Source organism: Perissodus microlepis, chromosome 10 (genome assembly GCF_051167445.1).
Source record: "Perissodus microlepis isolate ML-2025 ecotype Zambia chromosome 10, ASM5116744v1, whole genome shotgun sequence".
Taxonomy (NCBI): domain Eukaryota; kingdom Metazoa; phylum Chordata; class Actinopteri; order Cichliformes; family Cichlidae; genus Perissodus; species Perissodus microlepis.
In genome coordinates, this window is record NC_140470.1 from 10266969 (window position 1) to 10294470 (window position 27502).

General features: G+C 41.6%; 1 protein-coding gene across 7 annotated transcripts; it reads right to left on the reverse strand.

Moving 5' to 3' along the window:
• Window positions 1-1412: 1412 nt before the first annotated feature.
• On the reverse strand, window positions 1413-27158 carry slc8a4a (solute carrier family 8 member 4a). Of its 7 annotated transcripts, none has more exons than XM_084941860.1 (10): window positions 26870-27158; window positions 25749-25824; window positions 24295-24383; window positions 21801-23216; window positions 21135-21652; window positions 12264-12370; window positions 10981-11099; window positions 8476-8575; window positions 6820-7092; window positions 1413-3238 (listed from the first exon to the last, which is right to left on the reverse strand). In XM_084941860.1, the coding sequence occupies exons 4-10, from the start codon at window positions 23139-23141 to the stop codon at window positions 2859-2861; spliced, it is 2838 nt and encodes a 945-aa protein (XP_084797986.1). In that variant the 5' UTR covers window positions 23142-23216; window positions 24295-24383; window positions 25749-25824; window positions 26870-27158; the 3' UTR covers window positions 1413-2858. The 7 variants fall into 7 exon arrangements, with proteins under 7 accessions (XP_084797986.1, XP_084797985.1, XP_084797982.1 ...); XM_084941859.1 differs by lacking the exon at window positions 26870-27158 and adding an exon at window positions 26190-26863 and having other exon boundaries at window positions 25749-25819; XM_084941856.1 differs by lacking the exon at window positions 26870-27158 and adding an exon at window positions 26190-26863 and having other exon boundaries at window positions 24299-24383.
• Window positions 27159-27502: the final 344 nt, after the last annotated feature.

Sequence of the window (27502 nt, forward strand, 5' to 3'; positions counted from 1 at the left end):
ACAGTAGGACGTCAACAATGCCAAACAGGCCAGTCATGTACTTGCAGACTGCGTCCCGACATGTAGTTTAGCACATATGAAAAACATGCAGGGGCCTTTTCTAAATTTATGCTAACTGGAAAGTTCTGAATACATCTCCGCTCATTGTCTAAAGGTAATGTCTTAAAGTTATAGTGTGTAAAATCTCACCACCATATTTTAGTCAATTGTAGATTGATGTCAACTGAGTTCTGTTGGTGGCCTCTGTAGGACAAACAATTCGTCTGTAGTGAGTGTAGCTTCTCAAAATGCTGGGTGTCCACATGTATTTACTCTGGAGGAAGCTGTAAAAATCTGAAAAAAAGAGTTTCAATATGAGTTGATGAGTCAATGAAACTGACCAATAACAACCACACTAAGGTGAGTTGAAGATATTCTGTGCTTTTCTGTCAGTAAACACGGTTGTTTTTGCAGCTGTTAGCTGATGTTAGCTGCTGTTAGTTGGCATCAGTAAAACATTGTAAAACACAGTAAAACACCAAACATTGTTGGACTTGGACACTTAGTGAATAAACTGTTTATCACATTCAAAGCGTGATTTTTAGGAGCCTAACATTAGCTGGCATCATGTTAGCTTATAACCAGTTGTTGTTAATAATAATGGATTGCATTTATATAGCGCTTTTCAAGGCACCCGAAGCACTTTACAATTCCACTATTCATTCACTCTCACATTCACACACTGGTGGAGGCAAGCTACAGTCGTAGCCACAGCTGCTCTGGGGCAGACTGACAGAAGCGAGGCTGCCATATTGCGCCATCGGCCCCTATGGCCAACACCAGTAGGCGGTAGGGTAAAGTGTCTTGCCCAGGGACACAACGACCAGGACAGAGAGCCCAGGAATCGAACTGGCGACCTTCCGGTTACAGATGCGCTTCCCAACCCCCTGGTCGCCCCCTAGTTGTTGTTCAGTTTGTTCTCGTTGTCAGCTGTCCAGAGACAGGATGGTTATATGTCTAATCTGCTGACAATATCGGGAATAAATAAGCATGTTTGTGCATGTTTTCCTGTTTTAAAACCCTCACTTTAGTTCAGGAGATGAAGCTAGAAGTCAGGAATGATTATTTTTTCCAGATGCTAGCTGTCTTGTCTTTCTTATTTGCACTTTTGCTTATATGGTGATAGACTCCACTTCTCCGATGATAAAACACAGGTGTCATCCCTCATAATTGGAGCCTGACTGTACAGACATGAATTAAAATTTCTCTCCACAGCACATGAATGACTTTACTTTAGCATGCTAACTCTTTGGCTAGTCTCTAGCTGACTGTACTTTTAACTTTATTAAGAGTAGTTTGTGAGAGTCATTGACGACCTGGTTTGTATAATCTAAACCATCGTTCAAAAAGTTAAATTAAGATGACAAGGCGTCTAACGGCATAATAAATGAGCAACATTTATTTCCACTTTTTTTATACATTAAACGTGCATATCAATAAAACTAAAATCGATCATATAAATACCTCTACTATTATACTGTTACAATAAATATGGCTCTACAGATTCTAGGTTAAATAAAAAACAGAGTTCAGTATCAACTGCTGTGCAACACAAGGAGACACTCTCAGGACACACTGTACATGTCTTCTCTTTTAGCACATTTTCCATGTCAAATGACGGACTTGTTTGGTGATTGTGATATGATACAGTGTACTCCACTCTCATTTAAAAGAGCCTGTTTGCTCTCTGCTGTGCTTTTCCTAAAAGAGATATTGTTGAATAATGTTCACAGTGCCAGCATGACAGATAAGAAAACTGCAGTCCTTTTAATATCCATATTCAAATTCTGTTTCTCTTCTGTTACCAACAAACCACCCCGTACCATTTTGTGGAGTCAAAATGGAGACAGTGCCATGCTTTTTGACAATTTGTGCTGGAGTGCAAAGGAGCACACACTCACCACCTACACACACGCATACACAAAAATCATAAATGTGCTCAAAGTATTTGTACAATTAAAAGCAGGCACTCTGCTCCAGGTTGACTTAAAAAAAGGCTATTTTTCAAAAAAAACTTGGCTATGTCAAACATGACAGTGCACCAGGCAGTGAATAGAGTATGATACAGCTGTGATTCACATGTACACAAACACATCAACACATCAACACCCATGTCAAAATATTACATACAGTACTTTAAAATATATTACCAAGAAACTGTTGTTATCTGATAACGTGCAAAACTAAGCACACCTTTCACAACACTCTCACGCACAATGTTCATCTTTTACATGATATACAATGAATAATTGTACAGACTAAGTAATAAATATCATCACACAAATATGTTTTACTGGTCACTTCTGTCTTCCACTTAATGTAAATGCCAAGTACTATGTAATGCCGTCCCATGCACCATCTTTAAGTTTCCGCTATATAACAAAGGCCAAAAAGGAGAATTCTTCTAGACGTTTTCTTCAATCTTGTGCTTTCTTAACATCTACAAATTCAAATAATTTGTCCACAGAGAGAGAAAGGATCCAATGCCAAAAGCTGTCTGTATGCATCAAGTGACAGAATATAATTTATGGTGATAGAAATGATTAGATAAATGTGTCATGTGATATAATATTTCAAAAAAGGAATAAAGTCAAGAGAGCTTCATTTTCAGTGGCTAAAGCTATCCTTCACAGCATAGGTGGGAGCAAAGTACCAAAGTCCAAAGAATCAGAGTCAGTCAGATACTGTGCCGTATTAATAATAACTAATGATACAAATAGTTATAAACCTTTGTGAAAATAGACAAAAACGGAGAGAAAACACGTTCAGTAAATTGTAAAAACAAGGAAAGGACTTGTGTCTGTGCCTTTCCCTCTGTCTCAGAAGCCAGGCACGTGGCAGTACGCCTCCAAGGAGGCCAACAGGATGTAGATGAACCAGAGAGAGAGGAAGAGGAAGAAGGTGAGAAGCTTGGCTGTCCGTGGGCCACCGAGCTCTCCTCCAGACACGGCGGGACGTCGGCGGTAGAGCAGCACCAGCACGCACACCAGCGCCATGATGGTGAAGAGGGTGACAGAGAAGGCCAGGGACCCCGGGTTCACTTTGAACACCTTGCCTTTGGTGTGCCAGTAAACTGCTGCAATGGTCCACGCCACTCCGATGCCTAAGAACACGTTGACCGCATTGCTGCCCGTCACATTTCCAATAGAGGCGTCAGCATATTGATCCTGGATGGCAGCCACCTTACTTGCAAAAGTGTCTGTAAAAGAGAGAGAAATAGGCAAATATATATAAGTAATCAGTAATGTGCACAGACAGAGTACATGTGCCACAAACACCAGGGACTGTACAATAAGCACTACATGTATTTAAGGAAATTCAAGCCTTAATTTAGGAAGTACCGCCATTATTATACTGTATATAGTTTCCCAATTTCAGAGGCTCAAAAATAATTGGACAGTTGACTTACAAGTAATTTCATGGCCAGATGAGGCATATTTACCTATTATTCCATGACAAATTAAGCCATTAAAGATCTGGAGTTGATTTAGTAGTTGTGACTGGAACTTTTAGCATGTAAGTCCAAAGTGTCCGTGCAAGTGCAACGAGGCCATGATTAGGCTGAAAGTTCAAAGGAAAAACTTAGGAACACAGCCTAAGCTGTAAGAGTGGCCAAATCAACAACCTAGATCATGGTTACAATGAATAAATGGACTGTTCAGCTTAGCAATACCACACATCCCAAAAGACTACAGAAGACTAAAGTGTATGATTGCAGAAGTTATTTCTTGGTTGGTTTCATCGATTCCGTCAAGAACACTCAATAGGAGGTATAAAACTGGATTATTTTATGAATCTACAATCAAGACATGCTTTTTGGAATGGAAATACAAAGACAAGAATAACAAGGTGCAAACCTCTGGTTACACTTAAAAACATGAAAGTCTGATTAGGCTTTCCTGGAAAAAAAGGTTGTCACAGAAAACAAAAATCATACTCAGATATAAATATAAATATATAAATATAAATAGATAATAAAATTAACATTGTATTAAGATAGTCATTTGAATCACTACTGATACAAACTCCCTCAAAAAGAGAGACTCAAAAACAAGCAGCAGCTGGAGATGACTGGAGTAATGCAAAGGAAGAAACACAGGATTTGGTGATGTCCATGTTTCCAGTCGTTGACTAAAAAGGGTTTTCATTCAAGTATTAAAAACAACACTAACATTTAAAGTGATGTTAGTTGTGTTTCAAAATTGTCGTAAACAGTTATTGTCTTGATGCATGCTCAATCATCCAGGTAAGTAAATCCCAAAGGGTTGAGACACATTTCTTCTAAACACTACGTCTCCTTGGCTTTTAAACGTGTTGCGCCAAAAACTGGTCCACCTCAAGGATCGGGTCCCCTGACAGAGTAGTGTAGTGTACTCTGTTAAGTGCCTGGAGGATTGCCATGATTTATACATGGCAAACAACCTCTGGCGAAGTGGATGGCACAACCTCGTCAGGCCAGGACTCCGCAGTCTATTTACACCTAGAGGCCAGTGGACACTCTTTTAATGATGAGGATGTACATATCCTGGACAGGGAGGAACGCCAGTTTGAGCGCGGAGTCAAGGAGGCCATTTACGTGAAAAAAGGAAAGACCATCTCTGAATTGAAGAGGGGGGGCCAAGGGTACATCTTTCACCATCTTAAAATGCTGTGATTGCAGCCATTCCCCAACTCTCTGTGAATGGTACTCATGGCCATTGATCAGTGGGCTTTGATCAATGGTCTAATTTTGCTCTAATGTTCATAATTCCACACATTGCCGAAAACCCAAACAGCACACGCAATAAGCAGCCTTATCTAAGCGTCCTGTTAATGTTGGTGGGGCGTCAGTTACACAATGGACCGAAAGGCAGCACAACAGAGCCAGCGGTGCACGGGCAAGAATTCATTTCTTACTTGGAAATTCCGACACCACGTCACATCTGACCGTGTAATGCAAACTCTGTTTGCCAGCAACCAAGCTGCTCTCAGCGTCAAACGACTCCACCTCCAACCATAAGAAATGTAGCCTACTGCAACTACCTTGTTTTAGTTGTGGTAGCTACCTGGGCTATGTGCCACTTCAGTATCTTTGATGTACTATTGCTGTGTGATTTATTACTATTAATGAAGGCTGCATTACAACCTGCTAGCTGCAAATAATCACGTGCAGTTCTGAAAGCAGACAGAAAGAAAACATATTACTGATACAGAAATAGTTTTCTATACAAGATCACTGCAAAAACTGCAGCCTTACCTAATGTCCACCCTACTGTTACTCATTTTATATTAAGATTTTAAAATCTAGTTGGTATTGCTTTCAGAACTGCACATGATTATTTGCAGCTAGCAGGATGTTAATGCTATCCATCAAGTCTAACCTCAGCTAATGCTAGCTAACAATGTTAGCTCGGTGGCGAGTAGCCTTCAGTAATAAATCACGCAGCAATAGTACATTCATGTAGTTGTAAAAAGCAAGACAATATATTAAGTAATCCAAAGTATTCAGAATACGTTACTCACATTAAATAACTTAACGGAATACATTACAAACTACATTTTGGGCCATGTATCCTGTAATCTGTAGTGGAATATATTTTAAAAGTAACCTTCCCAAAACTGTTTGTTGATCAATGGTCATGACAATTTGCATATTAATGATTAGCGACCTCACAGCCCCTTGTCCAGTGGGCTAATTTCAGTCATTGTGCGATGTACTGTTTATAAAGCTGGGGTCAGCTGAGACTGAAGAAGTCACTTGGATGAGTGACGAAACGTTTCTCCCACTGAAAATGCTTCGTCCATGAACAGAATCAACCCAGATTGTTGTGAAACTCAGTTATTTAAAGCTGAAAATCTGAAGATGAAAGCTGAAAATAACACTGTTTTTGTGTAATATTGTTCTCATAAAGCTATAGCCACCCATGGTACTCTATGTGTACTTAAATTGTTATTAGGCTGTTGTTGTCTTGTGGCCCTGCATTAATGATTAGAAGGACCACATCCTATATGTGGTTATGGGAATACAGCCAATAGCCTACTGTGAAACTGCAAAATAGAAAACTTTCTCTCATTGATGAAACATTGTTTGGCTCGTAAACAGATCTGACTTTTACTCACAGTAAAATAAAAATGGGCCCCCAGCTGTCAAGGAGTTCAAGACTCGAGAGAAATGCCGTTATGTATCATATAATATATGTGTAGCTAATAAACTGTGACTCTGTATGTGACAGATCACTTGTCTGCAGTGTAAAAAAGCACAATGTTGTTTTCTGACTGTTAAGAATAATTATTTTTAAGCTGGCTAATTACTGAAGTCAAGTTCAGGGATCATTGAACAACTGAAAACACGAGAATTTGACTCTTATATTAAGACCTAGTTTACATTCATTACTGGTGACTTTTTCAAAAAGGGGGGCTTCATGGCTTTCTCTTATTTGGCACGGGATTTTTTAGGGAAGCATGAGAGGATAAGATGGAGTCTCAAAGCGTGAAAGTTGGCAACCCTTGTTTATTAAACCAAAACCTAATTTTCATAGTCATTTTTTGTGTTCAGCGTTAGTGTTTAGGAAATAGCAAAATGGGACTATAATTAGGGCGAAACTAACAAGTGAAACAAGGTTTTTTTTCTCTGTTTACAACTTGATAATATCCAAGGCATGAGCTTTGGAGAGAATCCCTCTGACAGCACAGGTGGAGGAAAAGGTTACACAAGCAGCTGCTTCTGCCACAGGGGAAAAGCCCAGAGGAGACACAGGACAAGGCCGCTGGTAGGACTGAACGACAAGCACAGATGCCCACCTGGAACAGAAGTGCCGAGGGCCACAAACACCACTGCGGTGACCGAGTCTTTGAGACCGACTGTGCAGCCGAAATGTGAGGCCAGGTCCCCGGTCACAGCTGTCAGAACGCCAATGAGGGAAATAGAGACAAAGAAGCAGGCCCAGCCGTTCCAGTATTCAGTCGGTGGGACGAAAGCAAAGAGGACCTTCCAGAAAACTGTCAGGAAGTGCATAATGTAATCAAAGCAGGACGGCAAGCGTTCCTCCCCGCTCTCCTCCTCATCGTCGTCACCTAGCAAAGACAGAAAAGATGCATGAAAGCCTGCGAAACACAACCTTCATGTAGACCACTGTTTGGCTTTACAGAGCACCGTAAAGCCACTGTGAAATTGATATAATTTTAGTTTCAGTTACTGTGTTTGTTCAGACACTGGCAGTTTTGGGAAATGTTCTACAGATACTGTAAAATTGAGAGAAGATTTAATATGCACTGCTGTTGGATGAAACTGTGAATGTGGATATTGTTTGGACAATGGCTGCTTTTGTGGTATGTGGCCATTCACGTTGTTATCATAGCCATTCTGTGACTGCTCTATACTGCTCCTGTTATCTACAGCCAAGAAATCATTGTTAAAGCCAAATGGGATTTGGACCAGTTGTGCTTAGATAAGAAAGACGTGCAACAAATACACCACAGGAGGACAGGAATACAGTGGCTTCAATACAGCAGTCATTGCAGTTGTCACAATTCAGTGCACTACACACATGCGGGGGGCTCGTAGTTAGTGTCACACCATTTAAAAACAAATGTGTCATAGTGCGACCAAAGCACAACAATTAGTAGAGCTACCATTCCAGTGACAGCCATCGCTGAGGGCAGGAGATTACATTATAATTTATAATATCATCATATTTATCATAATACAGCTCAGACCCAAACTGTGGAAGTGAATGAGCACTAAAAAATCCTGACTTTTCAGAAATTTAGTGCCAATTTGTCATCATATTCATCTTCATATTTTAGATCAGTAAAACTTTCAGCGTCTTTGAGCAATCCTTTTCAAATCAGAGACATGCTGGAAGTGTACTTTCTATCTTAAATATGCACACTGCAAATGCAAATCTGAGTTTCTCCAGCAAGAGAGAGAAAATAAAGAAAAGAGCACGTTAACCAAATGACACATCACAGGAGTCTAAGTGAGCTTTTAGCCCAATGATTTGTGCACTAGTGCAGATCTAAAAGGTTCACAGACAGCTTTGGAAAGACCCCCCAAAAAAGATTCACCATACCACAAACATCGTCAGAAATTCTTCAGAACCATTAATTGTTGAGGAAGAGCCGGCCCTTTTAGTTTTTATGATGAGCCTCATCGTGCATTTTTAATAAACTATTTGGATTTAAATGGATGCAGCAAATAAGCTCAGAATGATCAAAAATGAATTAAAATAGCATTTGTTTTTGTAAGATCTTTCAACCCTTTCCTTTAAACTGGGGATGTTTTTTTCTTTATGCAATCTTAAACGGAGCATTTTGAATTTTATTTTAAAGACATATCTAAGTGAGCGCTGCACAACAGGCAGCTGGTGGACCGGATCCAGCCTGCAGGCTCAATCTTCTTCAGGACTGCCTTCAGAGGGATGAACAGATGAGACATTTCAGGACGCCGCGACTTACCTGCGCTGACAGTGACGGCACTAACAAACTGCTCTCTCCAGCTGCTGCTCCCTACAACAAGAGCCAGGTTCGTTTTCTTGATCAGCTTGTCCACTGTGCTCTGCAAGGAAAGCAGAAGAAAGGTGCATTAACACACACTGAATAACATACTCAGTACAATCTTAGTGCTGTATGACACTGGGGACACTGATGTGATGAATCAAGATACAATTACCAGCTTCTGTCCTCCCAGTGTGAAGCAATGGTGAGTCACCAAAACAGATGCGAGCACAAAATCCCAGTAGCCCCCAGGAGAAAGGGAGTGTGCGAGCATAAAGCTGCTTTAAAGCAGTGAAGAAACACAAGCCAACTCATGAAACTGCAGCTGTTAATATCACTGCGGTATCATGTTACAGCTTAAATGTTCCTAAATTGTCTCAGAGCGCTGCACCACCCATTTTAAGCTGAAGGATCAGTTTACTTGTGCAGAGGATTGCAGTATGAATCTGTGGTATCTGTGTAGCTCCAGCACAAGTATAATGGCGATGATGTCATAGTTATCTGATAAGGGTTAGCTCAGATTGTGACTGGAGACTACACATCAAACAGAGGGTTATTTATTTCATGATCACAAAAATAAAATGCCATCACTACATGTCAGTCATTGTTTTTTTGGATTATTGTTTTAAAGCCTTAAGTTGAATGGACAGGTCACATTCTTTATTTATTTAATTTTATTTGCCAGAGGTGACCATAAAGTGGAGACCCGATGCTAGCTAGCTTTGTTAGCATGATAGCATGACACATTTATTAGCTGTACAGGTGTATTGCACAGCCACAGGTTCCTAGAACCATAATATTATTTCCCGTAATGAAAAAAACAAAAACAAAATGCTAATTGACTTCTTTTCCAGGACTGAAAAAAAGGGATTAGCCACTTGTATACAGCTCATAGCTGTTAGCTAATGAGCATGTGGAGGCGCAGTCAGATATGCCCCTTCCTCACTACTTGTGGTTTCAAAACACCAACATGGCATCTTGAAAATAGGCAGTACTTACTTACTAAATAGTAGTAAGTGATGGAACATGTAATCTATACCACTACTGTTGTGCATTTATGACTCACTAGATAAGCACTGAAAAAGCACTGATTAGGCTCTATTCATGAACAGAGTCTATTGATGGATGAATCTCTCTGTGTTAGGAAGCACCTGCTTTTTTGACTACTACTGAAATGCATTCAGCTAGCCACGCCTAGCTTCGACCTCCAAGGTAAAAAGAGCATTATTCTACCTGTAGGGCTTACAGCGGAGCACAAACATTTGTTGATTGACAGTTGTGCCGATACTGATGTTTGTGTACAACTATGTGATAAAGAATATGGCCTGTTGTTTATTACAGCTCATCCAAGAACTCCAGATTTGGTGAGTGATGTATTAGTATTTTATTAGCAGGAAAAATAATCAGCAGGTCATTTTGTTGCTGCCATATAATCTATGGATGCTACTTGCTAACCAAGGTTGCTAGCGTTAGCTAGTACGTTAGCACACCACTCTCTCATCAATCAGATTTTCAGCTCCAAATGGCACTGGCACCACAAATTTAGCTCACAGGCAGAGTTCAGTGACTTTTCTTATGTGTCAGCACCTACCCGTCACAGAAAGACACCATGCCTCTAATAAAACACAACTTAAAGTCTGGATATAACTTAAAGTGAATTAAATAAATAGTCATCCTCAGCACATTTTTCATGAATACCAAAATTAGCCGTAGCGATCCCAGTGCCTTTTCTGACCAGGCTGTAAATTTGTTTAATTCTGTTCTAAAGAGAGTCTCTGGAAATGAGCTTGTTTTCGGAATTAGCAGCATTTGCTTTTCACTACTTTTTTGGCTGGCTTCCTTGTCCAGCTTCTGAGGTTGCCACTTGGGCCTAATATCATGTTGTGTTAAGGTAACTGAAGTTTCTTTCTTTTTTAAAAATTTGTACTTTTTCCTGAGTTGAGATCGATCCACTGCTCATCCAGTCCAAATGTCAAAGTATTCTTCAGCAAGATACTAAACCCTGAGTTGCCCTCAACACATCCATTGGCATGTGAGTGTGTCTGTGGACGTTAGATGAAAGTGTTGTATGAATATGTGTGGAACTGGGTGAATGAAACTTGTAATAAAAAGTGCTCTGAGTGCTCAAACCGAGTAGAAAGGTGCTATTTAAGTTCCGGTTCACTTACCATTTATTGTCTCTTGTAAAACACCCAACTTATCAATACAAAACAGATGGAGTACTGCTATAAATTCTGCATTATGGCAAATGATACAAATTCTTTAACTCTGACTATTCAACCTGAATGATGCGTGAACACATCTACTGGAAGATTCATGAGTTGCATAATTTATCACACATCAAAAGTAAAATATATATTAACCCAAAATACTGTGACATCAGTTAAATTGCTGCATTTTTCCAGGTTAATGTTGTAAGTCCATGTCAGCTGGCTCTGAGTTACAAAGCTGCTGATTTTGTGTTACCTTGAATTCATAAGACTCCTCAATGACCACCTCCAGCCTGGTGTGCTCTCCCAGACATGGGCAGCCCATCTTTGACACGTCCTCCGGACCCACTGCTGTCTTGTTGTCATTAGTGTCACCTAGGGCAGAGCAGCACAAGAATAAACTATCATCCAGGATTTCCCACATGGTGCTTGGATGATAATGAAAGTCAGTCCTCTGTGTGTGCTACGGTCCGTTACAGTGACTCTGAGTGACAGATCAGCCAATCATAATTGGTAAACCCAACACGAGAGATGTTGGGGAGACACGTATTGAAATAAATAAAACACGGCAGCCTGCATATTGATACTCAAAATTTAATCAAGAGCATAAAAAGTACTTGGAATAGAGGATTTAGGTTTATTTATGTCAGTGGTTTTATTTATAATAGTGGATTATGTGAATATGTATTCTGTTATTTATGTTTTGAATTCTCTACTTAGTAATTTACTTCAGGGATATATTTTTTCTGCATTCATTACTGGCTTATTGTTTCTTGTATGTGTTTATTGTCATTATGTTTAATAAATAATAAGCAGAATTGTATGTTATTAATATAAATAGGTCTCATAAACAGGACTTTCCCAAACATTTTCTGACTACACGTCACATTTTTAATATATCCACAGTACTTTTAGGTTGCAAATCATCAATCATTAAAATATGATCACATTTAGGAAAGAGTCTGAGTGAGTATTGATATGAGCACAGTTGTATTACAAGTACTTTTTTGATTTTAGTTAGTATAATTTAACATGCAATTGCAAAAGCAGCTATTGCACAGTAATTACAGCTCTCTTCCACAGTGTGTCTTTTCTCCTTCCTGTTAAAAGGGAGTTTTTCCTTCCTACTGTCGCCAAGTGCTTGCTTATAGGGGTCATCTGATTGTTGTTGTTTTTTTTCTGTATTATTACAGGGTCTTTACCTTACAATATAAAGCTCCTTGAAGCAGCTGTTGTTGCACTATATAAATAAAATTGAATTGAATTGAATGATTAACTGTAAAAACTCTCACAAATAACATTGATGAAATATAATGAAATTTTTACTCTAACCCTGAGCAAGTACATCAATTAGACTTCAGTCTTCATGAATAAGGCCTGATGAGGAAGTTTGAGATTAGTTGTGCTGTAAAGTTTAATCTGCATTAATCCAAGCATTTAAATTAAATATAATAGAGAGTGTACACATTTATCTCAAGCCACCAAATAGAGTGACATATCACTCTGCACATGTAGCACACGGTGATGTCATCCACTCACCGTGTCTCTGTCCCACCTCCAGCAGTATGGGCTCCTCCAACACAATTGTGAATGTCTTGTTTTTCTCGTACTCCTCATCATCAATGATCTTCACATTCAGCAATTTCCTAAAGGTCGAGGGGTCAGGGGAACAAGGAGAAGCGGATTAGCTTTGTTTAGGGGAAATAAAAGTAGCTGCCCGTATGAGTCAACCTGCAGTAACCCTCTGTTATCTAAACACGCTCAAAATAGATCCCAGGCAGGTAAGAGCAGCTTCCAATGCTGAGACTATGCTTTCGTACACATTCAAATAAAACCAGAGTAGCTAAGAGGTAGACTGCCTACACAGTGAATCATGAAACAGATCTGTTAGATAAGAAGGTGGAAGCTCAACATTTCCCCCAAATTGACAAATATCATGCGCTGCCGAACACTACGAAGAAAAAAAAGACTAAAATATAAATTTTCCTAACACCCCACAAGAGGGCGGACTCCTTCTGCACCATTAATTCCATTAGAGCACAACTAAAGCGAAATAGCCCACACCCCTCCCACACACTCAAGTTAGAAGTCATGAGGAATTGAATTATTTCCTTTGTCTCTGTGGAAATTAAGCGTCACCTATCTACACATGGACTCATGATAAGACATATATATATAGTTTGTGCTCTTAAATCCGAGAGCTCAAAAACGTGAGGCTGCTTTGTCAAACTGTGACCGACATATTTTCTTCAGCCCTCTTCGTTCGCCCACACTGTCACAGCCAGTCTCTCTCTCTCCCTCTCCCTCCATCTCCCTAATGATATGTGGGTGGCTGTCTATTTCTGTCTACACATATACACTCAGGGTTTGACAACACGCATGAAGAGCTTTTGCTTGCTGAGGAAGAAGAAGTTTATTTTAAACAGCAACGATACGTCACTGGCTGTCTAATGTCAGGCTAAGTCATGCCAGTGGGAGCAACGTGAATCGCAGCCTGGAGACCTCGCAACAGGAACAAAAGAGTTTGTGTGCATGGTATGTTTGCTTTGAATCGCCGTGCCGGGGCCTTGAAATAAAATGTGAAGGCTCTGCTGCTGTGGATTGTGCTAATGTAGCAGCCATTTTGACATTACATCACATTTTAGGCAGACACTGTTTGTCTTACCGTAGCGTACCTAGATAAGCAGAATATACAGACGAACATTTACATTTTCCACTAAAATTCAAACGAGAAATTAAAGGCTGTCGAGAAGCAGCAGGGGCCCGGGTTCATTTAATGCATCGGGCTGATTAGCTGGCAGTCTAACTCTAAACTGCTGCCACAGTTTGAAGCTCATTTGCACTGATTTCAGACAAAAAGAGGTGGGTGATAATGCAAAACGCGAGAAAATCAAAAGTGACTTTTTAAAACAGACTAAAAAACAGCTGTGGTGAGATTAGTTCTCCTGCTTTCTTAGTTTCGGTGAGTTGGTCCTTCATGTAAAGTAGTTCCATCCCTCTTTTTTAAAAAATATATTTTACTTGAATCAGTAATACCTTTGTTAGTATTTCAAAAGCATTAGTAGCGCAAATAAACCAAGCAAAACAGAGTGGCTAAAGACAAGCAGTGCTTGCTAAAGAAAAGACAGTTACGAATGGAAGAACGGATGATTTAATTATTGCTACACTCCAGTCCTGCACACTAGTCTGCAACCATCTGGAAACCACTGGTCACCAGAGAAAAATGTGTATTCCCCTGGCTGGTTGGTGCGTGTGGTAGGTTGTTTGCTGTCGCTAGGAGAAACTGGTGGCAAAGTGCTGCTTCACAGTCTGTATTAGGTTGGTGTAACTGAGGCCCATCACACAGCAATCTCAAAAGCCACTGGAGGCAGAGATGAGGAGAATGTTCTGATATAAAAGCTACAAACACAGGAATGGCAAGTCCTTAAGTTATTTGAAAGCATGGATGTTGCAATTCACGGTCACCGTGTAGCAGCCTGCCATACCATAAAAACAAGCAATCAGTGCCTGTTCAACACTAGAAATAGCTTTGGATTTCACAGAATTTATCTGAATTAATTTGAAATAATTTTCCCACATGCCAGTCTGACCTCCACACAACTTTCTTCACAGTGAAACAATGCTCTGCTGATCTCTGTGCATGTAGTGTATATGTCTGGTAGATTTTTATTATAGTAATTTAACTTGGCAGGAGGAGAGAGGCATGAGTATATTCCTTTGAGCTGATTTCTTTTTCTCTGCTGAGATTTCACTTTCCAGATCTTTTTTTCTATGCAGCTTGCTTACAATGTGAAGCCTCTGATGAACAGGATGTCACTCTTGTCATTCTTAACCAGCAATTTGTCAGGTATTTGTGTGTCTCTGTATGTGATGGAGATGGGGGGGAGGGGGGGGGGGAATCTCACACACAAAATAAAATCTATTCAAGCTGAATTTATGCTTCAATTCTTCAAAGAAAATGGTACCACCAGAGTTTGAAAGTTGCAGATTTTTTTCAAACGCCCTAAAAGCCCAAACCTTAAGAACATATTTCACATTTTTAATTTTCATGCGCACAGTGGTTCTGTCGTTAGCGACTCTGACCTGCAGCAAGAATGTATGCTGCCACATTTTGCGTAGAATTTGCGTTTTTTCCCCTGTGCCTACTGAGTTTTTGTCCTGGTGATGCAGTTTTCTCCCTCAATCCAAAGACACGCTTGTTAGACTGACTGGTTCTAAACTGTCTATAGCTGAGAGTGTGAGTGGTTTTGTCTCTCATCACCACCCCTACTATAGTTGGAAAAGCAGTTCAGATGATGACGTGATGCATTTTTAATTTTAAATGTTTCCAGCATGTAAATGACTACCAATGAAAGCATGTAAACTAATCAAAATATGAAATCAATGAAGTTCTGCCTTCATCTTCACTGTAGGTAAAAATAATCACGATTTAGCCGATTTGGCTAAAAAAGTTAGCTAAAGTAAACTAAGTCAGACACCCGCTAACTAGCGAAATATGTTAAAGGAATAGTCTCACATTTAAAAAAATATGCAATTTTGTGTTCTTGCTGAAAATGAAATGAGAAAATTGATGACAGTTTAATGTCTGCACTCAAATTATTAAAGTAGAATAGCAAGCAGTCGACTTAGCTTAGCATGTAGTCTGGATGGAGGGAAACAGCTAGCCTAGCTGAGCCCAGTCTACAGCTCTAAAGTTGACTAACAACACAGCTCTCACACCTCAGTTTAGATGATGTAAAAATGTAAGTTTGTGGATTTCAGCTTAAAGTTACAGATACTCATCATTTTATATGAACTTCATTATACTTTTGGGCTTTTGATGATTTTTTTAAACTGTTCTTTGTTCATAGTGAAATGATTGTACAGCACACATCTATAATGAGTTTGAAAAAACAAAAGAAAAAAGAATTGGGGCGATCGTGGCTCGAGAGTTGGGAGTTTGCCTTGTAATTGGAAGGTTGCCGGTTCGAGCCCCGGCTCGGATAGTCTCGGTCGTTGTGTCCTTGGGCAAGTCACTTCACCTACCGCCTACTGGTGTTGGCCAGTAGAGCCGATGGCGCGATATGGCAGCCTCGCTTCTGTCAGTCTGCCCCAGGGCAGCTGTGGCTACAACTGTAGCTGCCTCCACCTGTGTATGACTGGGTGTGTAAAGCGCTTTGGGGTCCCTAGAGGGAACTAGTATACAAATACAGGCCATTTACAAGTTTGAATTTATATTAGTATTAGATATTTTTTAAACCACACAGTGTCAAAAGCATCATATCCCCCGTTAACATTTGGTTAAATGTCCCTTAGCAAGTTGCACATCAACAAGATTTTTTTGGTAACCATTAACAAGCTTCTGGCCTAATTCTCACATAATTCTGTCTGATGTTTGTCTGGGCTTTTAATCATAGTCCTCATTTTTGTCATGGTAAGTATGTAAACCTTTGACCACAACTGTACAATATTCATGCTGAGCCAGTTATTTACAACGAATAGGACTCCCTGCAAAATCATAGTTGTTCTTTATCTTTTAAGTTATCTTTTAAAATTTGTGGTCCTTTAAAATTTCCTTCGTGCGCTTGGGTTTAAAATGTTCAGTTTAAAAATACATTTTCTAAACAGCACACAGTCCTGCTTTATGAGCCCTGTCGCTGCAGGTCAATGTAAACTCTGATTATTACAGACACAATTGGATTTTATCAACACTGTAAATCCTTCGCTTGCTCCATATCACATTACACTGCGGAGCCATCAGCCATCTCTGCTGCCCGGTTGGCTCAATTCCTGGGAAAGTTTCTGAGTAGCCGCAGTGGTATAAACCTCCAATTGCATCTGTCACACAGACAATATTGCGTGCATTCTAAAGATTGATCTCTGCTCCATCTGCAACAACCGTAATCTGTTCTCCATCTGCCTGGCTCTTTTTGCAGTTGTCTTACATTTACTGAGAGTATGTTGAATGCTAAAAAAAGTATGCCTTGTTTGTAAATTAATTATCAGGATTAGTTTGACTTAACCAGAGAAATGAGAAAAAGGAGGTTGGTCATAATTGTCACCTACAGAAAGAAAGCATCATACATATCGTCTGTGACTCTTAAAGTAGTTCTGTTTATATTTGGAGGTTCCCTCTCCTCCACATTTTTTGTCAGTTCCTTAAGGATGCTCCAGTTTCCTCCCACAATCCAGAGGCATATACAGTAAGGCATGAGGCCCGGAGACTCCAAACTGCCCACAGGTATGACTGTGTTCACTCTGTAGCCAGAGAGAGTGTCTCTAATTTCTACCCTCTGCCTGCTGCAAAGAAAAAAAAAAAAAAGCTTCTGCCCTCCCGAGACCCTGACAAAAATTAAGCCGGCAGGGAGACCGAGTGAATGCATGACAGTGTGTCAAAATCCACAGCTGGACCTAGCACCTCCGTTCATTTAAAGAGCCATGAATCAAAGTGGCATGTCAGCATCTGCCTACAGTGCTGAAGTGTCCTTGAGCAAGATATTGAATCTCAGCCAGCTCCAGAGAGGCTGCAGTGTAGCTCATTATAAACAGAAAGCAGCTGCATTACATTACATTACTGTGTCTCCACTGTGTTGTTGGGTTATTATGTAGAGAAAATTTCTACAGAAAGAAACCCGTTTTGACATTGATAATAACAAATTATTCCACCACTGATAACTTGTACTTGCAAAAATGTGTGGCAACATAATGGAGAATGGTCTGAACTAATAAGCACAGGGAGAGACAAGTGGGACGAGGAGAATTTGAAATTCATTTCTACCCTGCAGCCGTGTTAGCTTCTCTGAATTTAAGCTCAGTGGTAAATTTTAATGTCAGCAGGACAACACGCTGATTCTCCTCAGGTGTACTGTGTAACATGTTCACTATCTCAATGTAGTATGTTCACTTGCTAATTTGCAATAAATGTAAAGCACGGTTGGCTTTGGGAAGGATTTTGACCAGAGGGATGCTATCACTTGATTACTGTTCCTCTAGAGGTGAGCATTAACTGGTGGACCTAATTTCAGAGCACTAATTGCAGAGATATTACGCTCAGAGCTACAAATGTTAACCTCATATCAGCACAAGAGAAAACGTTAGGCCATCAAAGACATTAGGATCCATCCCCCGAGAACCATGACTGTTTGTCTGTACAATATTTGACCCCAGTACAAAACACATTGAGATGTTTCATCCTCTGGGGATCACAAATGTCTATTATCCATTGAAAGTCAAGAAATTTCACAGTGAATTATGGTGGTGCACTGATTGACAAACAGTGTTGTCCTTTGTGACATGGAAGCAGGAAGGCTAATATGTGATTAGCTCTGTGGCTACTTGAAAAGTTGATTTGAAGGGACAGGATAAGCAATAACTGCAGTTGGATGTTTTCATTCTTTTCAATGAGGATTTATAAAGAAGGTGCATGCCAGAGGTTATGCCAGGGGTCTGAGTCCGCCCAAAGCAATTCCTGTTTTCCTGTATGCTGTCTACACTTTCTTATCAATAAAGGAAAAATGCCATAAAAAAAGTTATTTAGTTATAGCTTCTGTCTTCTTTGCAGCAGTTGCTAAGCTAAAGGCTAACAGCCCAAACATAAACAAGAGTAGCCCACATTGCTGGTTTTTCCACATATTTTTGACACTACCTCCAAGTTACATTAAACAGCTATAATATGTAAACATGGGTCTGCAAATGTTTTGTGTTAATGTTACCAAGCCCTGAATCTGTGTGTCTTTCAGGAAGTTCAGTTTGTCATCGAGCTCGAGTACCTCAGGCGTGAGAGATAAAGAATATCAGTGTATTGATTTTCTTTTCAAAAGTGATCCCTTTCTATCTGTTTTATCTTAGCTTATGTAACTGCCCCCATTATCCACTTCAGACTCAACTAGTGCATAGAGGCGCATATTTAAGGCACTAACGAGAACAGATATGAGATTATGCTACATACGAGCATCAAAGGGTCTATTGCAGATCTTCCTCTAATCCATAAACACAGAATGTAAAATGGCGCTTGATGTCAGCTTGTTTATTTTGGCTCAGGTTTGTGTCTGTACATCATAATTTATTTACTGCAGAGCAGAATTTCAATGGTAAATTATTATTTATATGCATGCCTAGATTTTAAACTGCTCCTCCTGGCTCCACATCAAAAGCTTAAAAACTTGGCTTCCTCTTTTGCTCCTCTGCATGCTCAAATATTGACGGGGGAAGACAGATGTACGCGAGCACAAAGACACACAAAGCTTGAGACCCTGTAACAAACACGCAAACACAGAGGTGCCCAGAGGACCGTCGCCGAGTGTCATCTCTTTGTCGCGAACAAGCGGGGGAAACACTCGGGTATGAAAAGCCAGCTCGGTTTTGAACGATGAACTTTGGCAGCCTGCTGAGCAGTAATGAGCGCAGACGTGCATTTAACACAGAGAGGGTGTGAGTTTATAGGCTCGGAGAAACAAATAGACGCATACAACGATGGCGACGGTTCAAGATGATGCCATTTCACCTACATCTTTTAACGGGACTGACTGGCATAAAGAATTCACAAGCTGCGTAAAGAGGAGCACAATCTGGCCTGGCAGTCTTCGACTTAAGCTCTCCAAAAGTGGTGAACTTTTGGCTTGGCATTAAAGTCAAACATTAACACCTTCGGGTGGCACGCAGAGATGAGCGCATTTCCAGCAGCAATATTAGAAAACTCATTTAGATTCAGCTTAAAAGATAAGTCAGCTGCTCGACCTGGCAATTTTGATTCAAGATCTGAGTCAAACCTTTCCCACCTATGATCAAAGTACTCCCGCATTCCCCTTTAAGTCCTCGCTTGCTATTCCGAGGAGGACAGGAGTAGCAGAACACTGCTTTGGCATTTTTTTCTGCTGGGTCTGGGTTTTCTTTTCATCTGTTTTCTGATAACAAACTGTCCTGCCCCACTGGATCCCACTCTCCACAGTCACACCCCCAGTCCTCTCCACTGCTGCACATCGACTGTTAAGGGAAGCATGACTCCAGATATTATGAAGTGTACTTTCACTGTCAGCTTTCTACAGTCGGATGAGCACAGTCTTAGCTCAGTAGGTGAGGACTGTATCTGCTCAGTCTCCATTTGAATGCAGATGCCAGCTGCCTGCCTCTCATTTCACATTGTTATACACTATTGACTCATTAACTGCAGCCTCTGTAGCTGACTGCGCTATGAGGGGAACTTTTGGGACCCCTTTAACCCCTCTTCACTCTCTTTAATTGCTTTGGATGCTCAAGAAGCTCTTTTTAGTTCCCCTTTGGAGCGACATGTTGCTTGATGTGGGTTTAAAGCGGATTCAGCACTCTAATATGGCCTTAATTATACACATAGACTAATGCATAAAAAGGAGAAAAAGCATAGATTGTGCGCGAGAAAACTGCTAAAAACAGAGCAGTATATTCAAATTTCACCTGCGCTGCGAGGCAAAAAAAAGAAGAAAGACAAATAGGGAGATCTGCGTTTTCTTTGACACCATGTATTCACCTGCCTTTCCTCCCACTTGGCCAACCTACACAATACACCTACGCACGAGCCTCGCGCAGACGGATGCATCTGACACATTTGATTCCTTTGTTTCGTCCTTTGCCGTGCAGTAAATCATTTTGTAATGAGTTCGGTACGGTTGAGGGCATTTTCTTTCTTTTTTTAAAGTAAGAAATTTAAAAAAAAACCAGAACCGTTCTGTGTAACTGCCAGGTCTTTTGCTCATCTCGTCATAAAGCAAACACTACAAGTGTACTCATCATTCAGCCAGCCCTTTCAAACAGCGTTCAAGTGAAAAAAAAAAAAAGAAAGAAAGAAAAGCTGGAAAAACATCACTCTTTCAGCGCTCTCTCACTCCCTCGCTCTCTGCACTCTGCCTCCCTCATCTTTTTCTCTCCTCATCTCTGCCGGAGCATCCACGAATGCTTTAACTAAAATAACCACACGGGCTCCAGTGCATGCACCTGTTTTAGTAGCTGCCGTGCAAGTCACCTGTCTGATTTTTTCCCCCCTCTTCTACTCTGTTGCTCGTGTGGGCTTCCTTTGTTTTCCACAGGGAAGTCTTTAGAGTTGTGCATTACAATGAGCTTCAACAGAACTTCCACAGAAATCCCAACAGGCTGCATTTAATTCATTCACAGGAAACTGTTTCTGGGTTTCATCTTCCTCTTCTCCTCCTTTTTCTTGTTCTTTTAAATCTCCACGATCTTTCATTATCTGCCGCACAATTATATCCTCTTATCCTCCCACATCGTCCCTGCGAAAAGAGCTAAACTTCGCCGAGCAAACGTATCTGTGAGTCATAAAAATAGGCCTTTCATTCGTTACCAGAATAGATAACTTACAGTAATCTAGCAGGACAGTTTAATGTACCAATGTGTGGGCGGTGATGTTTAATCAAGTGATGAACAAGAGGAACTGGCACTCACATGGTCTCATCGTTCTGAAACTCCAGCTTGCCGGACACCTCTTCGTAGTCCTCCCCTGCTTTGGCGGTCCCCTCGACAGTGTGGTAGGGCACAGCCACTTTTCCCCGTGCCCCGGATGTCCTGTGAACCTTCACCTGCATGTTGCCAACGCTCTCGCTGACCCTTGTGGAGTTGCTCTCAAACGTAAAGATGCCAGCGTGGTCGTCGTCGTAGATGGTGACGGTGGCGATGTGAGGATTGCCCAGTGCCGCCTTTGGAGGAATATGGGAGGGAAGGCCCACCATGCTGTTGCTGGAAGTGATGGAGCTCGGCTCCAGGACTGAGACCTCGGCTCTGTGCACGATGCGCGGGTTGCTGAGGCGTACGTAGAAGTGCTCGTCCTCTTCAAAAATGTCATCGTCAATCACGCCAACAGTAAACTCTTTGGTTGTCTCGCCAGGCTTGAAGACCAACGTGCCCTCAGCAAACTCGTAGTCTGAACCTGCATTGGCAGTCCCGTCCTCCGTCCGGTATTCCACCTGTGCAGGGAAAAAAAAAACTTCATCAAATATGTAGTGGCTGGAGTTGTAATAAAAATATTAATATTAATACTTTATGCCTCAGGCAGTTAAAGGTGATTTAAAATTGACCTTGAGCATTTGCAATATCTGTGCTTTCCCCCCTCACCTTAACAGTGCAGCCACTTTCTCCTCCGTGCCGACTCACGGTCAGCTTTAGTGAGCCGCAGTTCTCAAAGCACTGATAATGAGAGTCTTCAAACTGCAGGTAGATAGTGTTAGGATCTTCCTCTTGCCCGCTGGCCTCGTGACAACTCACCACCTTCCTGGCCTGGTCAGCTGCATGCTTTTTCAGGATGTTCCCCGCTCCGATCATCATGCGCGTAGCTTGAATGCGATAAAAGGCCCGGCTCTTCTGCTGCTGGACCAGCACTTGATAGTTGGCCATCTCGATGAGCTGCTCCATGTCCTTATCTGGGTGCCTCTGTTTTAGGTCTTTTAGAGTACGAGCCATCTCCCTGCGGGCCTCTTCTTCTTGATCTTGTTCCGCACTCATCCCACCACCTTCCTCCACGCCCTCCAGCATCCCATCCAGAGCCTCTTTGGGGTGAGTGTGAGAGTTCACACCCTGTCCATCCATCTCCAAGTCCATTTTAGTGAACATGGCATCTCCCTCTGACTCGATGATAATGCCGCGGGTCTTGTCGGCTCGGTAGCGCTTGTGGACGTACTTGTAGAAGAGCAGGCGGCGGTCTGCGATCCAGGCTTGCAGAACGCACAGGGGGAAGAAGAGGAAGGTCAGGACTGCTTCCCAGACTTGCACTTCTCCGGGGGAAAACACTGACAGGATGAGATACAGCCAGATGTAGGCGAATATGCTCCAGGCTGCGGTGACAAAAAACACCCGCAGGTGTTTTATCTTGCGGGTTTCATTTTCCGGCACCACATAGACACAGATAGCGATGATGATGAACATGTTGAAAGCAGCACTGCCCACGATGGTGCTGGGACCCAGAGCTCCCGCTTCAAAGTTATGGCCGACCACTTCGATGACAGACAGCAGGATCTCTGGTGCCGAGGAGCCCAGGGCCATCAGGGTCAGGTTGGAGACCGTTTCATTCCAGATGCGCACAGTGGTTGTTGTTGTCTCACCATTAGGCTTCTTGATGGTGATCTCCTTTTCTTGAGAGGTGATGACCTCGATAGAAGACATGAACCGGTCGGCGATGATGGACATGCCCAGGAACATGTATATGAGAGCGGCAAAGTAAACAATGGCACGTGCCACCTTGTCACCCACTGCGGGGTTCTGGGGATTCCACATGGGCAGCACCACGCCCTCGGAGCAGTTGTCATCACTGGAGCAGTTGCCTGGGCTGCTGCCGATGTCATCATCCCTGCTGCCGTAGGAGAAACGGGTGACTCCCGGGAGGAGAACCAGCAGAAGAGAGATGAACATGCATGGGGTGGCAGGTGGAGTGCAGTTCAAGATACGCTTGTGTAGAAACATGATGGTGTGGTGATGCTTTGAGTCTTCTAATGCTAGAGATCAGTGCACGTGACATGTGAAGGTTCGCATGAAACTCTGAAAGACAGGAAAAAAAAAAGAAGAAATTTGCCTGGTGGATGAGAAAGCCACATGTCAGATGTTCATTATTCAGTTATATTCTCAAAATAACCCCGATATGGCACCACAAAAGTGCTCTTTTGTATGCAAATGATGTGGGATCCATCAGTTTCGTTGGTCCGAGTTTAGAGAGCCAGAAATATTGGCACCTACTAATCGTTGAGTCACTGGTATTGAACTACCCTGTACAACTCCCACACATATAATGTGGTCATTCTGTGCTAAACCGCAGTGAAAATGTTACCCTTTGCACCTGTAGTATCGAGGGAAAAACTGACTCAGTCCACCCCGTACTGTCGAGTTAGATGGGAGTCCAAAAATAATATCCACTGGCAACGAGAATAACAAGAAAGGAGCAGTTGTTCTTAGGTAGCCCTACTGGTACATATATTATAGGATGATTTAAAGGAGGAACAGCTCTAGTGTCTAGAGAGTCCAACACACCTCTCAGGTCTAGTATTAAATATAAAGCTGGATGCCTGAGTGCAATTCAATCATCACCACCTTACCTAAAAGAATCCATTCCACATGCAGTAATTTATATTTGCCAACATAGTTTCTCTGATTAAGTCAGACAGAGCATGACAGGGTGGAGTGGGGTTGCAAAGCAGCATGCATATGCACAGCAACTCGTGGGCTGGCTGAAGCAGCTTTAATACCATGTGTTATATATGAAATTAACCAGATTGACGCTTAGATGGGTATCAGCTGAGAAATCCGCAGATGCGGGCTACCACTGAGATCAGCCAATCTGCCGTTTAGCTTAGTTTAATTTAGTTTAAAATTTTACATAAGCAATGGAAACGGCATCAGGGGACAACTAAAAGCAATTCCCCAGTGCCAACCCCCCACCCCCCCCCAGCACCCCAGCAGTATCTTAATGGCCTGAATAGGCATTTCAAGGAGTACAGTGCTAAACTCTTCAAAGGATTAACATCTGTGAAAAAAGAGGAGAGGGAAAGATGTTTAGTAATGTGTCTGGTGTTTTCTAATGAAAATTTAAAGAACATCCTTATCTCAGAAATAGGTTGCACACCTACAGCAGGAGCAGTCTGGCAAAGCTGCATGTTTGGCACATGCTCTCATTGACATGCGGCAGTGAAAGGCAGCATTCTCCAATCTGACCTGCATAACAGGAGAGCACGGTTTCCATCAAGGCTACATTTCAGGGTGAAGTGGTGCAGCACAGATGCAGGATTTAAGCCGTCAGTTTTTTTCTTTCTTTCTGCTGTTAGCTCATAAATAAGTGACTAACAGATTGTATTTGTGCAACAACAACAGCAACAGCCCGACACCTGTCTGCTGATCAGATTGAGCGAGTGAGATCAGCACCATGGACAGCGACTCCTGCAACAGGCAGCTCCAATCAGTGACAATGAAGCAGTCTTTTTTTCGGACTGAATGAAATATCCCTCATTACTGTTATGTGAAATCACATATTGATATCATCACTGATTCCTTCACTTTCAAAAGCAGATTTAATTAATACGTTGCTTTCATCTGGCACACAATCCTGCACAAATTTTGAGTGGGCGATGTTTCTATGGCAAAAGCAAGCTCTCCGACTGGTGGAAATGCAGGAAAACTATAGAGAAAAAAATGTCTCTTTCTGTTCTGTGCAGTATTTAGTGATATGTTTTCCTCACTAAAGTCGCCAGGCAGCAACAAGTAAATGAGATACTGAAGCATATTATTCATTTCCCCTGAAGAATACAGATGTTTTCATTTTTTAGTCAACACAAGCACACACTCTGAAATCTCCTCACCTTCGTCACATTACATCTATTCAAAGTGTGCAAGTATCCTACCAGTGCAAAACTACAGTTCTCTGATCTGCTGATTTCTAACATGTTTGCGATTAAAAGCCCGAGTGCAACGTGAAGACTTTACCAACTACTGGCAAACCCAGCATGATGCCACTTTCCATCTAACAGAGTTACTAACCTTCAATAATTCCATAATTATCCAAGCCTTTAAAAAAAAGCAGACCCAAAATAAATTAATCCTCAAACATGTTCTTGTTTGCTAAGCAAAGGTCCAGGGTTGGCAAGTAAACACATAATGACTCACACTTTGATGCCTGCACTTGTTTTGTGTGTAAGCGTGTGCGCTTTTCAAATGGTGGCACACTCAGTTTGTATTGAGACGCCTCATAAATGTCATCTCTGCTATTTAGGGAAGGAAAAGTCATTAGAATTCATAAACAAAAGGAAAACAGAACAGAAACATGGAAGAAAATGAAAAGAAACCGGAGTTCCTCGAGATGTTGTTTTGAGCTCAAAGCACACTCATCAGTCTAAGCACTAAGACAAGTGTTACTGGATTTACATGCAGCTGTTAGTCTAAGAGTCTAGTATAATGGGGGGCAAGCAAAATTCTCATGCAGGGGCTTGCTTAGTTTCTTTTCTTTCTTTCTTTCTTTCTTTCTTTTTGGTTTAGCTTATAGTTATAGTTCCTATTTTAAACATTGTGAGAAACTGTATTACTCACCTGGATGCAGCTGTCAGTGAGTCAACCCAGAGTGGAAGTTCTAGCCTCGGGAGATGAACTTATCTTTCATGCTGCTCTGTGGAAATACAGCTTATCTTAAACGAGCATACCATAAAGTCAGTTTTTAAAACCATCATGAAAGTAATGAGTGTTCCACATCGGAGAATTTTGAGAAGCTTTAAAAAAAAAAAGAAAAAAAAGCCATAAATGTGAGCCAGTAGCAGCACAAAAACACAAAACACCGCTGTGGCAGATTCGAGACAATTCAAAACGCTAAGTTAGAAACAGATTCTGACACGGCTAGGCAAGTGATATTACAGATGTAGAATAAAAAGGGAAAAAGAAAAAAAAAATAGAGCCTATTAAATGATCAGTACGCTGAGCATGAGGGACAAACAGATCGGTCCATTTGGTGCGCACAGCTGCCCCACTGATACTCACGGAAAGCCCAGAATCTCAGTTGGATTCTGGTCACAGCGTGGCTACCCTGCACCAGTTCAACAGAGGAAGACACCCCGTGTGCCATTCACACGGCAGGCTGGTGTAATGGTGTTGGCTTGTTGCTGGTGTCTTGGAAATGACGCGTAGCTTTCCCCGGTGCTTGTTTTCTTTCTCTCTCTTTTTTCTTTGGCAAGTACCCTACCTCAGCAAACTTAACACAGCCGGAATAGTTCCCCTCATTAAATTCCCATTGTTCCACCACCGCGACACCCTCCGCAAAGCTAAGTAAATTATTCAAAAACCACAAGGCGCTTTCAGCTTTATCCCTTCCTGACTGCGTGTTGATGCGTAAAATAATAAATTAAATTACACCAGTCCAAAAAAACCCAACAACAAAATCTTAGAAAGTATTAATTTAAAAAAAGAGAATTTAATTGTATTTTCTATTTCCGAAAAATAAACTGAGTGCAAAAAATTCCCTCGCTCTTCTGCCTGAGCTGGAAAACGCAAGGAACCAAACAGGGCTGCACATGAGAGTGGGCGTGAATGAATGGTGAAGGATTGAGAGGACGCAAACCACACAGTACGCGGATCAGGACAAGATGGATATCAAGCAGAGGGATGGTGGCACACAAGAAAGAGGAGTGTGAGTGTGGTGTGGAATGGAAGTCTTGTCTTACTCTCGCGGTGGGCAGCACTGGCACAAGAAACGACGAGCCAGAAAGGGAAAACAGTAACACTGCAGAAACAGGGGAGGGGAGACGTTCAGAAGCAGTGCTACACGCACGGCTGGTCCTCCTGACTGCGCATCAGGAGACCAGGATTAATGATCATTTCCATCAGAAACCCTTTAGAATGTTTGCTCATTATCTTGGTTGCCCATCAGCACAAAAAACCTGCTGTAAGCTAGAAGATAGAGAGCTGATCTTCGTTTTTGACACTCCGAAATCCCAGATGTATCTGCCCGTACGCCTGCTGTGGGCTGCCGTTGTTGTAGTCTGGATGGTTACTTAGAGACAAAAAAAAAAAAAAAAAAAGCACATAGTCTCAAATAGTTTTTCTTCTGACATGTGAATTTAGCCTAACATCACTTTAAAAGATGGGAGCCATGTGGTTGATCTACTGTTGGGGGAAGACAAAACAAAGTAAATTAGACTTTCATTTGAGAGAAATAACACACCACCATCTCATGTTGCTTCTATCTGGTCAACAAATCTAAATCCAAGAGAGAGAAAATTGAGTGCTTTGTCATTGTGATCTGTACCACCACTGGGCCAAAGAACATGACGGGCTTTGGTGTGGTGCCAGGGTAA

Bases quoted from the DNA above. Each gene is read 5' to 3' on its own strand.
- slc8a4a (XM_084941860.1), bottom strand. From the start codon at position 23,141: ATGTTTCTACACAAGCGTATCTTGAACTGCACTCCACCTGCCACCCCA. The intron at 21,653-21,800 runs GTGAGGGGGGAA...TTCCCTGCACAG, and splicing joins AAAGTGGCTGCACTGTTAAG to GTGGAATACCGGACGGAGGA. The intron at 3,239-6,819 runs GTGGGCATCTGT...TCTCTTTTACAG, and splicing joins CCTCGGCACTTCTGTTCCAG to ACACTTTTGCAAGTAAGGTG.